This window comes from Pogonomyrmex barbatus, unplaced genomic scaffold, assembly GCF_055798465.1.
Source record: "Pogonomyrmex barbatus isolate J1 unplaced genomic scaffold, ASM5579846v1 scaffold11, whole genome shotgun sequence".
In the NCBI taxonomy this organism is placed as follows: Eukaryota; Metazoa; Arthropoda; class Insecta; order Hymenoptera; family Formicidae; genus Pogonomyrmex; species Pogonomyrmex barbatus.
This window is the reverse complement of record NW_028297107.1, coordinates 737878-753569: the sequence shown is the minus strand read 5'-3', so window position 1 is coordinate 753569 and position 15692 is coordinate 737878. Positions and strand designations below refer to the sequence as shown.

Sequence of the window (15692 nt, the reverse complement as noted above, 5' to 3'; positions counted from 1 at the left end):
TGATAGCAACGCATTATGAATAAAACATGTGTATTCATATTTAAATGCAAAATGAGTGCTATTATGATCTTTTTCTGAAAATGGATTAAAAGATGAGAGATGAAAATGAAAAATTTGTAATTTTCCGAAAAAGTATTTTTGCCTAGTTAAACAGTTGCAAATAATATTATGCTTTATAATTTTCGTTCGTCATCGGATCTTTTTTCGCATATTTTCAACCAAATGTGTTTGCATAGAAATAATAAAATAATTACTCATTGTTTTCTGCAAAAAATTTTGAGAGAAATATAAACATAGAGTTTATATTTTACATACACAACTCTTCTCTTTAAATTTTCAACGATGCAGCAACATTATTAAATTAAATATTATATATATTTAATTTTTATCCGTTTATTTTTAAAAAAATTACAAAATCCTTGATTTCATTGATTTTTTGGCGCGGATAATAGCGTTTCTTACAGAATTATTATAATTGCAATTTTATAATTGAAAAATAATTATACAAAATTTTATTTAAAAAAATAGTACTAAATAGTACTAAAACAATAAAAATATTAAAGCATAAACAATATTATTAAAGTAGCTACATGTAATGTGAATAACGAAATATATTACTCCGATATATATTACTCCGTAACGCCTTATTTAAGAATTCTGCTCGAATATTTTTTATTATCCTCAAGAAACGAAACGAATTCGCGCACGCGCGACTGCCAAATTTCCCATGTTAGTCGCGGACGTCGTGCCGCCACTTTGATCAATATATCGAGTGACGTCATCCAAAAGGTTTATCACCTGCTCGCTTCGTTGTCTACGCGGCACGGCTACGCAATCGAGCTCCCCCTTTTCCACCCCTTTTCCAGTCGTTGCGCGTTTCGTTTCATTTTCCCGGTTCTTCTCGGAGGATCCACGTTCTATTAATCAAACGCGATCCGAAAAAAAAAAAAAAAAACATTCAGGAAAGAGCGGCGGATCTCTCGTCGGAAGCTTTTTCCCTCGTTCGCGTATCTTTGTATCATAGAAGAGAAACTCGGAGTTTGCGCGTTAAACGTCGTCGTCGTTATCGTCAGTTCTCTCTTTCTCCCTCTCTCTTCTTTTTTCCTATTTTTCTCACACGGTATCGAGACGCGGTATCCCGCCACCCGGATGGATTCAGTGGTCCGCGTCGCACGTCCGCGTCGCGAGTTCCTCCACTTCCTGCCGGTCGGATCCACCGCGTTGTAGCGCCGAGCGACGCGCTCGACACCCGTCATCGTCGCCGGGGTGGAAAAAGAGCTATATCCTCCTCTTTTTCCTTTTTCTCCCTCTTTCCTGCCCTTGTCCGGTCCTTCGTCGTCCGCGCGTTATGTGTCTGTGAACTGACTGTCACTGCCGCATCCGCCTCTGCCTCCTCCGCCTCCGTCGTCGTCATTGTCGCCGTCACCACCACCATCGCCGCCGCCGCCGCCGCCGCCGTCTCCACCTCCACCGTCACCATCGCCGCCGCCGCCGCCGCCACGAAGTTCGTAGTACCGTCGCGTACCTCGAGTAGCCGAGTACCTCGAGTGTCCAGTATCCCCGAACCTGCGAATGCGAAGTACGACCTGGACGTGCTACTTCGCCGGCCGCCTCTCGTCACGATGCTACTACTCGCGGTGATCGGGCTCCTCGTCCTCGCCGGCACGACGACCGCCGAGGTCTTTACCAACACGTTCCTGGTGAGGATGCGGCAGCCTGCGGAGAGGCACGAAGCCGATAACGTCGCGCTGAGGAACGGCTTCGTCAATCTCGGGCCGGTAAGTCCGCCTCCTTAACGATACTACCACGGGGAGAAACGAAAAAAAAAAAGAAAAAAAAAATTACGTGGATACTGTCGTACTTAAGAACACGTTAATTAAGCGCGCAGCAATTAATTGATAATTTCTCACAGAATTCTGTTTCTTGTCCTTTTTCCTTCCCTTCCGTCTAGATTCTCATTCCCTTTATCTCGAGCGCGCTTCAACGGAGATTTAGGTGTCCAAATCGCGAGCGGAGGAAAGTCCAGGAACATATGATTGATAAAAAAAATCGTCAAACGTTTTGACGACTTTGCGCGAATGTCTTCCGCGAGTCGTTCGTTTCCTCGACGTATGGCGTTCAAGCGTCGAGTTGAATACGCGAGAAATGGCATGCGGAGAGTCTCTCTCTCTCTCTCTCTCTCTCTCGAAATAAAAGTTTCTCCCGTCCGACTCTCGTACCCCACGTCCGTAAACTTCGCCGTCGGGGATGTTATGTATATATATATATATATATATCCGTCCATTATGTATCCGTTCATTATGTAGCGTCCATTATGTACGGTTGAACTCGATTCTCCAATAAATGTCACGAAAACGAGATATCCGCCTAGCATTTATACATCGGCCGATGGCGAGATGAGAATATCGATGAGGACACCACGAAATTCCGAGAACGATGGGCGCGAGTCATCCCACATGTTTCCAGATTGATTACATGCCCGATTAATCGCTGACGAGTGGACGCGGGAGGGAGAGAGGACGCGAATATCCCTTTTACTATCGCGATTACCGAAACCGCAGGACCGCCGAGATTTCTATCGCAGCACGTCCAATTACTTCGTAACAGATTGCACTGTGTTTCCAGTTGTATTTTCCGGGCGGGCTGTCCGATAGAAACGGCGTCATTCATCGGCGTCCCGTGCCGATTGATCTCGCACCACGTCTCCCTTTTTTTGCAAAGAAACATTTTTAATAGCCTGTTACCAGAATTAAATTAATTAAATATAGCTTCGCGATACGTCGATCGTTCGTAGAAAAAAAAAAAAAAACACAAATGGCACAGAAAAATTCTCTCTCGCGAGAGGGAAATAATACGCGCGCGAATCGAATGCGCGGATTTTCTCACGCGAATCACGCGTGTCTCGAATTTCCCGTTTCGAAACGTTGATTCTCCAACGGCGAAAGTCCGGGGGTATTTGCAGCGGAAGCTGATAAATTTTTAAGTAGTGTAGAATCGATCGACGAGCGCTTCGCATTCACATGCATCGTTATCCTCTGTCGATGAATATGGAGATCCGAGGGGATGCGTGTCGCGACGCGCATATCTGAGCAGCCTGGTCGCGCGATGAGAGCGGAAAAAAAAAAAAAAAAAGAAAGAACAGAGAGGAAATCTCGCTGCACTTCGGCTGTTGTCGTCCGCTTAAGTACCTATATTTCGTATCGACTTCGCGACCCTTTGACGCATACACGCCGACGCCACGCCACGCCACGCGTCAGACTCACTCCGCCACGTCCGCCTGCAGTTTGATGTACTCCACTGATTGCGGGAACACCGCAATCGCTAGCAAATTCGATCACTCGTTCCGTTCGCTTGGTGCACCGTCATGCGAAGTCATTTTATTATATGCACGATACATTGTAATAAATAATGCAACAATATACAGATGATAATTCGTTACGTTTATTTCATGTTTCAATGTATTTTATTTATTTCATAATATTATAATAAATATTATGTTACATAATTATATAAATGTAACAGCATATGACAATTTGTTGTACATCTTGTACGTTTTAATATATCTTAATTTATAAATATATAGTATTGTAATAAGAAGAAAGAATAATATTATATGGAATGTAATATTAAAGGTGATGTATAAAACGTGGGGAAACGTGATTAAATATTTTAATTCCCTTTAATCTCATATCTTGACGTAAACATACATCTTGATCGATAAAGTCTCGACTTGACTATTATCACATTTTTACAGCGGAATATATATTGGATATTCTATCGGTTGTGTATCATGCTTCTACATTTTTTACATACCTATTTCTTTATGTGTAACAGTAATATTTCAGAGTAGAATAGCACGGGCAAACAAACCGGTTTATCAAAGATATTACGATATGGAGAAAAGAGGAAATGGAAAGCTTAAATAATTTTTTTCGAATACTTCATTTCCGTGATATGAAAAATAAACTGCGGCTCGGCTCGAACAAAATCATCTTTTTTTTTCGCTATAATTTGATGTACTTCCATTTATGAAGGGAGAGAAAAAAAAACCAAGTTTGCGAAAGTTCGTTAATAATCGTCGAGAGGGGCTCGGGCGTTATTCGAGACATTTATTTGAGCTTATATTATTTATAGAAAAGCCTCGACTTGCTATAAGAGCTGCCTTTGTAACTTATCGAGTGGAAGCTTTTTAAACGAACTGCTATCGTGTTTCTTTTATAACTAGAACTTTTTTCTTAATAAGTAAAAAGTACCTCACTGATCATATTGTACGAAAATTTTATGATAATAATTTTTGTAATATAATAATTAAAAAAGGATTAATCCTTTTTTAATTACTATACGTGCCTTAACTTAACTTAACAATTATTTTATCACTTCGTTGAATAAGTAATAAACGAAACTTGTGAATTGAGCTAATAAAAAGAATTCGCATAAATCAGACTTAGTTAACGCAAGCTTCTATTGGCCAAGTTTAATTGAGCTAGCCTAGTCTGCATCGAAACGAGACAAAGTTACTTCGAGATCAATACCCGAGAAAATGGGACTGGTTTAAAAAATCACAACACGTGTTTCTGTGTTGACACGCGTACACGGAGTGGTTATTAACGAGGAAAGATAACGACTTTACACGAAGAAGTAATATGAAAATATGGAATAAAATTTTTTAAAAACAGGATTCTGTTTTAATTTTAAATTAACTTTTACAAATTGAACTTGTTATTACTTGCAATATAAATTGCAATTTTCAAGGAATGAATCAAAATTTATATCTTTTAAATTTGTATCTTTTATTCAGAAGAATGGCAAAAATTGAAGTACTATCGAGTTAAATTATTTGAAATTCATAAAAAGTCATCCATATTTCCTTTAACGAAACATTACTTTTTATTTATATTTTTCTACTGTTGGTGTTAAATCCATCATTTCTCACCGTTACAAGCATAAAACAAAAAAAAAGGATATTGCCAATTTTTTTTAGCGTTGTCGGTTTAATTTTTTATAAAACATGATCTCGCGTGAAGGAATTTTGTTTCCACGAATGTTGTTCGATCTTTTTTTTTTTTTTTTTTATTTTTTTTTTTTTTTTTTTTTTTACGTAGCATCTCCCTGTTTGTGGTCATATCACCGATAACCGACCATACGGTATTAGATAAACGATTTCTGATGCAACTTTACCAATGTGGAGAAAATTGATATCCTGTAAGCTTTATTTACCAGCGTGATGACGTAGTTTCTTCCGATTAAAACTGTTTCCTGGCTGTCTCGTACGATTAACCGCCATGGGACGTGGAGGCTAAATTATCGTCGGGATCGATCGCCTCCACTGTAACGCGATTAATTCTGCCATGTTTGGCAGTGATTTTGTGTTGCACAAGCATAGATACGCGTTAAAGCGATTAGGAGAATCCGCCTGCAGCTTAACAAGTTGTCGAACTTGTCATTCCCTCTCATTTCACAGATTATATCGCGGACAACGTCATTAATTTCGCGAGAAAATGACGACGGCGATGTAACAACAAATAGGCAGCGTTCAAATATTTATCAAAAAAAAACAAAAAAAAAAAAAAGGAAAGAAAATGGCGCAATTGAGAAACTATTCCAGACTGGGGAAAAACAATCCTGATTCCTGTCCCCATTTTTCCGCGACGGTACTATTGGCGACCATATTGGAACCGCAACAAGGATTTACGTAAATAGTCGCTGTGCCGAGATCTTCGCTATTTACGACGCGGCCCAGAAAACTAATTATTTTATCTCAATAAAATTCTCTTTATTTGCCGACGTGGGCACAACGGGGAATCGGATTAAAGACGTTTTAGAATCGATGTAAAAAAAGAAAAAAATGAGCGACATTCTTAATCCGTGTACTATTAAAATTTCCGCATTCAGGGATTTCGTTTACGATTTTTTTCCTCCCAGGTATTAAGTTTAACTCATTTTGCATTCCTTTTTTGCATGTATTGTCGTCATTCGTTTGATTTCCAACCCTCCGGCGAACGGAATTAAAAAGTTTTTTGTCGAGAAAAAAGAGAAAGAAATAAAGAATGAAAATAATAAAATACATTATGATTTTATACTTTTTTCATGTACAGAAGAAAACTTGTAATCATGACATAACTATTTACAAAATAAATATAAATATAGATATAAATGGAATAAAATATTATATTTATATTTCATATTTATATTTCATATATAAAGTATATAAGTCATATATAAGTTGAAATAAAATATTTGTGTGCTTTTATAAATCCTTCTATAAATTATATAAATGTCATTTTTCCGTATATCGTGCTATATACATACTGAAATAAAATATAACGCAAAAGAGGAAAAGAGGATTTCTTCCATTTTTGATAAAGTGCGTAAAATATTCATTCGTAATCGGAAAAAAATATGTTAACATGCTGATTTAACTAATTGTGAGATTCAGCTTACTTTGACTCCATTTATTTTTTTTATTCCGAAAATAAGTTAAATTTAAAAGTGAATTTAAGGAGTAAAACTTTAAAAATTTTTTAAAGGTATTGGGCAGTCAGACGGAGTATCATTTCGTACATAGAGCTTTACCGCATGTACGAAGCAAACGATCTGTGCCGCACACGCGAAGATTAAAGGTCGACCCTATGGTAAGTTGATATCTCCTTTGCGAGGTCGCACCTACGCGACAATTATCACCGTAAAGAAAAAAAAAAAGGGAACTTATCAAAATGTTAATGTAGCTGATTAAGAATCATCAGGTCGTTCTAGCGTCATTTTTTTATTACGATAAGAATTAAGCTTGAAAAGGTTTTACATGCCTGTTTAGACACGAGAGTGTCCCATTTCTTGTTACCGCAATGGAACATAAAATCGTTATCATTAAACAGTTTCTTGTTAATTAAATATTTTATTCTAAATTTAATCTAAATTTAATATATAATAATTTATAACTTATGTTACTTGGAGATATTCATGGAAATTTCAAAAGTATATTTTGCTGATTGTAAATACAATCTCTTCGAATGTTTGGGGAACAATACGGAAGGTTGTTGTGCGAGGTATTGTGTCGAGTTTACCTCGACGTAGGGTAGCAAAAGGGTCAGGCAATATCGATGCCTTTTCCTCTCTAGTATTTAAAGAGGACGACGTAAAGAGGGTTAAAGCACGATAAAAATTTAGGTGGCCATGGCTATACAACAGGCTGGCTTCAAGAGAGTGAAAAGGGGTTACAAGCCCCTAAGCGTGGACAACCTCGTGCCGCTGTACGAAATTAAGAATCCCACGAATCCGGCGAGCAAGGATCCGACAGATCCCTTTTTCAAGTACCAATGGTATCTGAAGAATGTCGGGCAGAACGGCGGCAAACCGAAGCTGGATCTAAACGTCGAGGCCGCCTGGGCTCAGGGTGTCACGGGGAAAAACGTGACGACGGCCATCATGGACGACGGTACGTTGAGGGAACGTTTCAGCCCCGTTTGTTTAATTCTCTTCCTTTCTTCCTCAAGCAAATATGGAGATCGTCCCGAAGACAAAAAACGGGCAAAAAATTAAATTACACGCGCCCTCGAGTGCAGTTCGAGGGAACTGGCTAGCTTTGAATCGATATCGCGTCGAGAGGGTAGCGCGAGTGTTACGCAACGCTCTCCCGTTTCACCGAGGGAGAGAGAAAGAGACGGGGGATGTATTTTCCGAGCGTCCGTGATAACTGTATTCGGCGAATGGTATAACAAGGTTGGCCCGTCCGCGTCCTTTTAATGGCAACCGCTTTTCATTAACGAAGAAACAAAATTGCCACTTTGCCGCTTGCCGTCGCCGTTCGCCATCATCCCCTCGTTATCCCCTTCTTTTTCGCGATACTCGGAATATACTTATTTACGTTAAACATCGTATATAATGTCGGGGTTTCCCTCACCATCGACGCGCAATACCCGCATTGTATGTACTAATTGCTACGTTTCCGCTTCTATTGCAGGTGTCGATTACATGCATCCGGATCTTAAATATAATTACGTAAGCATATGTATTTGTTGTAATATTAATATTTCGGCGCAAAAGGTTTCGCATTTTTCTACTACACGAAAAAAATGGTTTTGCTGAAAAATATAAAAATTTCTAGTCCAGATACAACTTGAAAATAATTTTATTAAACCATTAAAATATTTATACTAAATTATAAACAAATTTTAATATTAATATTTAATGATGTTTAAATTAATCTGCGTAATTATTTTGCTCAATAAAATTATTTTTAAATTTGTATTTAACCAAATTTTTAGATACTTTAGATACGAAACTTCTTTATATAAAATTTTCATTTTTAATAATGTCTAAAGTTTTTAAAAGATGCAAAAATCACGTTGAAGCTAATAATTGTTTTAGCAAAAATTGTCCTCAAAATTGTACTTTTGTTTTCGGTCTATTCTAAATGAATCTTCTTGCACCGATTTAATACAAGTTAATCGCATATAAACCTGAGAAAAAAGATTTCGCGAAACTGCAACGCGTCTCAAAATGCAAAACTAATTTATTGCAAAATGCACGATATTTACATCTAATTACATCTAATATTTTAATAATTTACATCTAATATTTCTACGAAAAATATGCGAATGTAATTTAATATTAATAACGTAGCATGTTAAAGTACATTGTAGCATGTAGCAAATATTTTCTCTTCTCTACTTTCGTACGGATGCCATTCTTGGCGCACCTTTCATAGAAACACGTCAGGAATTCCAAACCTCAGATAACGATTAAATGCGGGCCGCGTAGAGATAAAGAAGAATAATTATTTATAATATTTCGTCGGAAAAAATCTGGAGTTATTGTGTTTCTCCGTGTAACATTCGACGACTTATAACGTTTTAACGACGAACATGCAAAGCCGTCTTTTTATCATTATTTTCGTTAGGATTCGATATCGATTTTGTACTGGCTCGGGTTTAAATATAAATATAAACCCGGCGTAACCGCAATTTCGCGCGCGCCGTAAATATTTGATGATTTAATAAGATCGCCGAAATCGACGTTCCCTTTCAGAACGCGAAAGCTTCTTACGACTTCAGCAGTAACGACCCTTATCCGTACCCGAGGTACACCGACGACTGGTTTAACAGGTAAGAGCGGGTGTATGCATTATATATCTTATATTTGAACAAAGGATTACGTCCCGAGGAAGGAATACAATGAGAGAAGTTAATCGGGCCGTAGTCCGAAAGAAGTAGATAAACGAATCGCACGGGGATGAGGGTGGGCGAACGAGCGTTCTTAACGGAGGGCATTGGAGACAAAGGCACTTGTGTTCGAAAGTAAAACAAAGGCGCGTCCTACATCCCGGCGTGAATCGCGCGGCGAAACTCTTCCGCGCCGCAGTAAGCGGAGTATAACGAAAGTTCTAAAGCTTTATCCACTTCCTCCTTTGTAAACGAAAAGCCACGGCACGAGATGCGCCGGGGAGGTCGCGGCCGCGCGCGACAACGGGGTGTGCGGCGTCGGGGTGGCGTACGACTCGAAGATCGCCGGTATCCGGATGCTGGACCAACCCTACATGACCGATCTGATCGAGGCGAACAGTATGGGCCACGAGCCCGATCTCATAGATATTTATAGCGCCTCCTGGGGACCCACGGACGACGGGAAAACGGTGGACGGACCGCGCAACGCTACCATGAGGGCCATCGTTCGTGGCGTTAATGAGGTACGCCCTTAATTAATTATTCACCAGAGGTCATTAGCGAGATTAATAGAATTGCTGATTGCTGAACCCGTATCGATAACGATAAAAATCCTTACCGCCTTATGCTAAAGTTCTCGCTATCAATTCTCGTGTTAAATAAAGTCAGAATTTTCTTTCGAAGAGGAAGTCGAAGAGAAAGTGGATGGGAAAAATGCGCTCGCGCTAATAGCGATTATCGCGAGTGATGAACGTTACTCTCGCTTTTAATTCAATTTCCTTTTTAATTTTCTCTCGCGCGAGCCTAATAATCAGGTGCCGATCCATTATTCGCGGAGGAAAGAAAAGCCGAGAATAGTCTTATTCTTTCAATTCCATAGAATATTTAGAGAGAGAGAGAGAGAGAGAGAGACTAAAAATTAAAATTCTATTAATATCTAATAAAATCGACATATTAAAAGAATTTTAATGTTCGATCTTAATTTTCTTGTAGAATCTTAATTTTCTCTTTTATTTTTATGTGCGTTGTTGAAAAAAAAATTGTTTCGTTTCGAACATGATTCCTTATTCATGTCGCTCGTTTTCTGCTCCCGTGTTCTCATCAGGGCAGAAACGGATTGGGCAATATCTACGTTTGGGCCTCCGGGGACGGCGGAGAGGAGGACGATTGTAATTGTGACGGGTATGCCGCAAGTATGTGGACCATCAGCATCAACAGTGCCATCAACGACGGTCAGAACGCGCATTACGACGAGAGCTGCTCCAGCACCCTGGCTTCCACCTTTAGCAACGGCGCCAAAGATCCCAACACGGGGGTGGTAAGTACCTATTGTAGGGATCAGGAAGAAATTATCTGGAAGAATTATTCGCGTCCCTCCCGGAGCGATTTTAATCGCTGCGCAAAATATTTTCTTCTTTCGCACTGGATGGAAATGCGAGCAACGTGTATTCTTCTCGGGCGGAGAACCACAAACGGCGATAACTTTTTTTTTACGGAAAAAGAAATGATTATCTTTTTTATTCGCGTCTTTTTTCAGGCTACCACAGATCTGTATGGAAAATGCACGACGACTCACAGCGGGACGTCCGCCGCAGCGCCGGAAGCCGCGGGAGTATTCGCGCTTGCTCTCGAAGCTAAGTGAGTACGCATATTCCTATTTCTTTCTTGGTCTTTTCATTACTACATCTCAGAGCGTAATTTATATTCTTAACGCAATGAAGTAATTTATTCTCGTATTTATAATTTATAAATTATAAATGCGAGATTTATAAATTACGATTTTATAAATTATTTATATCATGGTGAACGTGGAAGATCGTAGAGACATTCCATACATTTTAACGCTCCTACATTAATATTTGATGTTTAATAACATACTAAAAAAAAAAAATGCTTTAATCTGCGAATCAAAATTGAAGCGATACGATAATTTGATTAAAATTCGATTTTGTAGTTTTATTCCGTAAATATATTGAACAAAATTGTAGTATAAACTATTATTTTTTATAATACAAACTAGTATTTTTTGTTATTTACATTTTTTTCCTATTACTATTAATTCTTTGTTACAATAATCAAAAAATGTTAACAAAATGAATTTTCTTCGTTCTTTTTTCTTTACATAGCAACAGCTTTAATTATCACATGATATATCACCTCTAACCATTTATAAATTTATATCTACAAAAATAATAGCTTCGCTATATACGAAATTTGATTTACAAAGTAGACAAATGTATTTTACAGAAATAATTAAATTTTCTGTTATATAAAGCAAAACATTTGGCTGCTGTTGAGGAATACTTCTACTAAACAATTTTGCTGAAAGCAAAAACTAAACTTTTTTCCTAGTGTAACTTTGGTTCAAATTCACCGTGCGTGCCATCATTCTATTAACGAAAGTTTCCCTTTAACCATTGTAATTCCAAGCTGCTACAAGCTATAAGAGCTTTCCATTTCAGTCCGCAACTGACCTGGAGAGATATTCAGCATTTGACCGTCCTAACTTCGAAAAGAAATTCTCTGTTCGACGCGAAGGATAGATTTCATTGGACCATGAACGGCGTCGGACTCGAATTTAATCATCTTTTCGGATACGGCGTCCTGGATGCGGGCGCTATGGTAGCCCTGGCTAAAAAATGGAAAACGGTACCTCCGAGATACCACTGCGAGGCCGGCACTATGCTCGACACTCAGTAAGTAGCTTTTTCTGAGAGATCGGCAATGATCGAAGGTGGTCTGAGCGAAACCGAGTATTGATCCAAGTAATGGACCAAATATTTTGCGACGTTACTTTCAACGACGAGGTTCTCCAAGTGATTTAGCCATCGAGTTTTTTTTCTCGATCCGCCGCTAATCCGTTGTTTTTCGAACCGTTTTTATCCTCCAGGAAAGTCACGAGCGATCGATCCATCCTCGTGAAGATTAAAACTGACGCGTGCGCCGGCACGGAATACGCCGTCAATTATTTGGAGCACGTGCAAGCCGTCATCTCCGTAAATGCAACTCGGCGCGGTGATCTCGAGCTGTTCCTCACGTCTCCGATGGGCACCAGGTACGCCATGTTCCTGACCTAAGCGGAATAAAACAGATAAAAATTGAGTCGCTGGTTTGCCACAAACTTTAAATTCGACACTTTAAAATCGACACGAATCCACAAGACGCGGATTCGTGTTCGAGAAAACTTTAATATTTCTTTTTTCTTTTTTTTTTTTTTTTGTTTATTTGCAACTTTTAACTTTTTTCTTGAATGAAACCGAGCGCTTTTTCTTCCGCTTTAATCCCGTGTGTGTATGAATGTCTTTTACTTCTTAATTTTTATTAAAAATTAATATAAATAAATTTCTGTGATTTTTCAGATCTATGATCTTGAGTCGCCGAGTGAACGACGATGATCACAGGGATGGATTCACGAAGTGGCCGTTCATGACAACGCACACGTGGGGAGAGTACCCTCAAGGAACTTGGTTATTGGAGGTAAAAAACTTCGTTTGTGCGAATTTCTTACTCTCTTTTCGTCTTCATTCACTTAGAGGATAACTCTATTCAAACATTCCGATTTAATCCTTTAGGTAAGCTTCAACTCTCAGACGCCTCAACACGGATGGCTAAAAGAATGGACGCTGATGCTCCACGGCACTAGGGAACCACCATACACGGGATTATCGACGGCGGATCCTCACTCCAAACTAGCGATTGTCAAGAAGGCCCACGAGGAGCGTTTCAGCGCGATCTAACAATATCGATGACCACGGTACACGCGATTATCGCCGATTTCAGCGAAGAAAATAGGATATTCCAATCGGAAGATGTTTACGCGAGCGCTCCCTTTCTGCTTTCCTGATTTCGCGCCGCGCAGCTGAAGGGATGCCTCGGGTCTCTGACGGGATGACTCAGTTGTGCGCCGATCGTATCGCCCGTGCCAATTTATAATATCGTTCGTTACTCCAGCGTGTTGACTTGTATTCGCATAGGATGTCATCGCAGATCAAATCGATCCTCGGTATCAACCCTCTTTTCATTGCAGTCGCGTTTGCCAAATCGCTCGATTATTACGTCAACTATGACTACATATCACACGCCGTATTTATCAGCAAAGTTTGTACATCGTTAAGCATACGTATCTTTTATACAACTTTCAGCGCTTTGACATTTCTTTCTAAACGCCCATGTTACTGAGAAAAAGTTAATTTAACACTAATCTAAGTTTAACACTAGCGTTTGGCAATTAAAAAATTAATTCAAAGATAATTTGTTTATTTATGCTGATTAAAGACATAAAGTAGAATTAAGTATTTATTAATTAAATTTTATCATTCTTTGACGCATCTTTTATGATCTTTGAAGTTCTTCGTTGTAATATAAATAGGTGCTGGGCACCGAGCGGAAAGAATTGAGAAACAATTAATTTATATATTTGGACGGTGGTGAACTAAAAAATACTGTTTAGGACGTTATACATCTCCGCTATAATTTATTATATTTATCTTATATATCTTATCTAATTTATTACAATTATCTATCATAATCTGTTATTCTTATTATTGTTATCAATACTAAGCGCTTTCGAACAACATGCGACGTAAATATCGCGAAGTGTCGTTTCGTTAAAATTGTGTCCGCGTTGACAGCTTTCCGAAAAAAAGTTCTCAAATCGACGATCGAAACTTGACGATTAGGGGAACAAGGTGACACGAAAGGAAATTTACTATATATTACTCAATAGCGAAATAAAAATTACTCTTCTGACGGAGCGGCAAGCTCGAGACATTTAGCATTAACGGGCGTTATCGAATCGATAGCGCCTAGAAAGAGTATCCCGGGAACAAGAGTTTCGTGTAATCATTGTCGTCCTCGCAGCTCGAGATAATTCGAGTCTTGTACCATTATCTTGTACCACTTTGTAAAATCCTGATTGTTTTTTTTTTTTCAAATGAGAAATTCGACAACGCAGGCGAGTCGGATTGATCAGAGACCGATCGGAGTGATCGTTTGCGAGAAATCATTTTTTTTAACGATGCCCGTAAGACCACGTCAACGTTCGTTTCTTGCCTGTTCTTCGTTTCGTAAAGTTTTGGCAAATGTTTTTAGAATTAGGGATCGTCTGTATCTCCCTTTTCCTTTCGTAATCACCGACACGCCGTTTGCGTAATACGTTGCCCAGAGAGAGGTTACTTGTCTGACTTCTGGAGTAGCGTGCGCGACGTGGTAGACGTGATTAAAAGAAAAAAAAAAAATATCCATCTTTGTTTATCCGGTTTATAACGAGAGCGACAGGCGGGACACTCGAGGACGCTTATGAGAGACACGAGAACGCGAAATACGGATGCTACCAAATCCGCATGTGTAGATCATGTACCTTAGAATCGTAGCGAACAGAGAGTTTGAGCATTACATTAAATTATATGAATATAAATGCATATATAAATAAGATATGTGTACATGTGTATGTATATGCGCGTGCAGGATACCCCGTCACTGCCGCACTTAATCGTCGAGGGGGGGGGGGGGATTTCCTTAAATGATTTCGAGGCGAGTGTCCTAATACGAAAATATCTGGGTCTGACATACTTTTTCAAGGGAAAGTAATTACAGTTAGGTTAATCGTAAATCGGCTAAAGTTTGAGATAGATTAGTTCTCGTTTGAGAGAAGTTTCACGTATTAAGATCTTCATCTTTAAATTATCTAAAAAAAGATCCACCTTGAAGAGGTAACGCGGCAACGACGGGATAGCTTGTATGAATATATACATATATTTTATATATATCTTGTATACAGAGTGAGACATCTAATTTTGTGACTCGGGTGATCTCTGTTGTTCAAGACATTTTGTGATAAGCACCCAGAGATAAACCAAGTCATAAAGATGTAGGCTGCTCCATCCTGTATATGTTATATATGTACATCCCATTACATATATCTTGCAGTTGAAATGGATTTAATCAACTTTATTGTGTATGCGTTATAGGTGGATGAATAAAATCTGTATTTTTTGGCTGGCATCGTTTTTATCTAGTGTACCTTCAATATTACAATTTATTACCAGTTTTGGCCCGCTTCCTTTTTCCATCAAATATAATTTTAATAAAAAAATATTTATAACATTAATTAATTAATCAACTTTATATTTCAATTCATAAAATCATTATAAATAATAATTATAAACAATAATCTTAATTTTAAATTTATTTTAATATTTTTTTATTACTCTGACTTTTCTATGTTTACTGTGACATTTGACAATAATTTCGCTCAAATAAACTTAATTAATCAACCGGCGTAATTATTTACAGTAGACCTTCTATTGTATAATTTATCCTTCTTAATTTCTCATTTTGCTTTACAAATGTCAAACAAAAAAGATTAATAATTCTATTCAAGAGAGTTAGCAAAATATTACTTGATAAATGAATCGATATTAATTAATTAATATAAATAAATTGAAGCTAATAGTAGAGAGTTGACTCGAGATGTATATATAAAATGTGCGATATATATATATATATATATATATATATATATATATTCAGAAA

General features: G+C 38.2%; 1 protein-coding gene across 1 annotated transcript; it reads left to right on the top strand.

Moving 5' to 3' along the window:
• Positions 1-662: 662 nt before the first annotated feature.
• On the top strand, positions 663-15161 carry amon (prohormone processing protease amontillado). The gene is made up of 12 exons (XM_011638071.2): positions 663-1778; positions 6528-6632; positions 7165-7432; positions 7958-7995; positions 9025-9101; positions 9418-9682; positions 10264-10476; positions 10696-10796; positions 11621-11854; positions 12049-12213; positions 12518-12635; positions 12731-15161. Exons 1-12 carry the CDS (start codon positions 1623-1625, stop codon positions 12893-12895), a joined length of 1905 nt encoding a protein of 634 aa, XP_011636373.1. The 5' UTR covers positions 663-1622; the 3' UTR covers positions 12896-15161.
• The last annotated feature ends 531 nt before the right edge of the window (positions 15162-15692 follow it).

What these genes read in the sequence shown, in the direction of transcription:
- amon (XM_011638071.2), top strand. Translation starts at nt 1,623, where the DNA reads ATGCTACTACTCGCGGTGATCGGGCTCCTCGTCCTCGCCGGCACGACG. An exon ending in CGGATCTTAAATATAATTAC is followed by an intron (nt 7,996 to 9,024) that starts GTAAGCATATGT and finishes GTTCCCTTTCAG; the next exon opens with AACGCGAAAGCTTCTTACGA. An exon ending in ACCGACGACTGGTTTAACAG is followed by an intron (nt 9,102 to 9,417) that starts GTAAGAGCGGGT and finishes GTAAACGAAAAG; the next exon opens with CCACGGCACGAGATGCGCCG.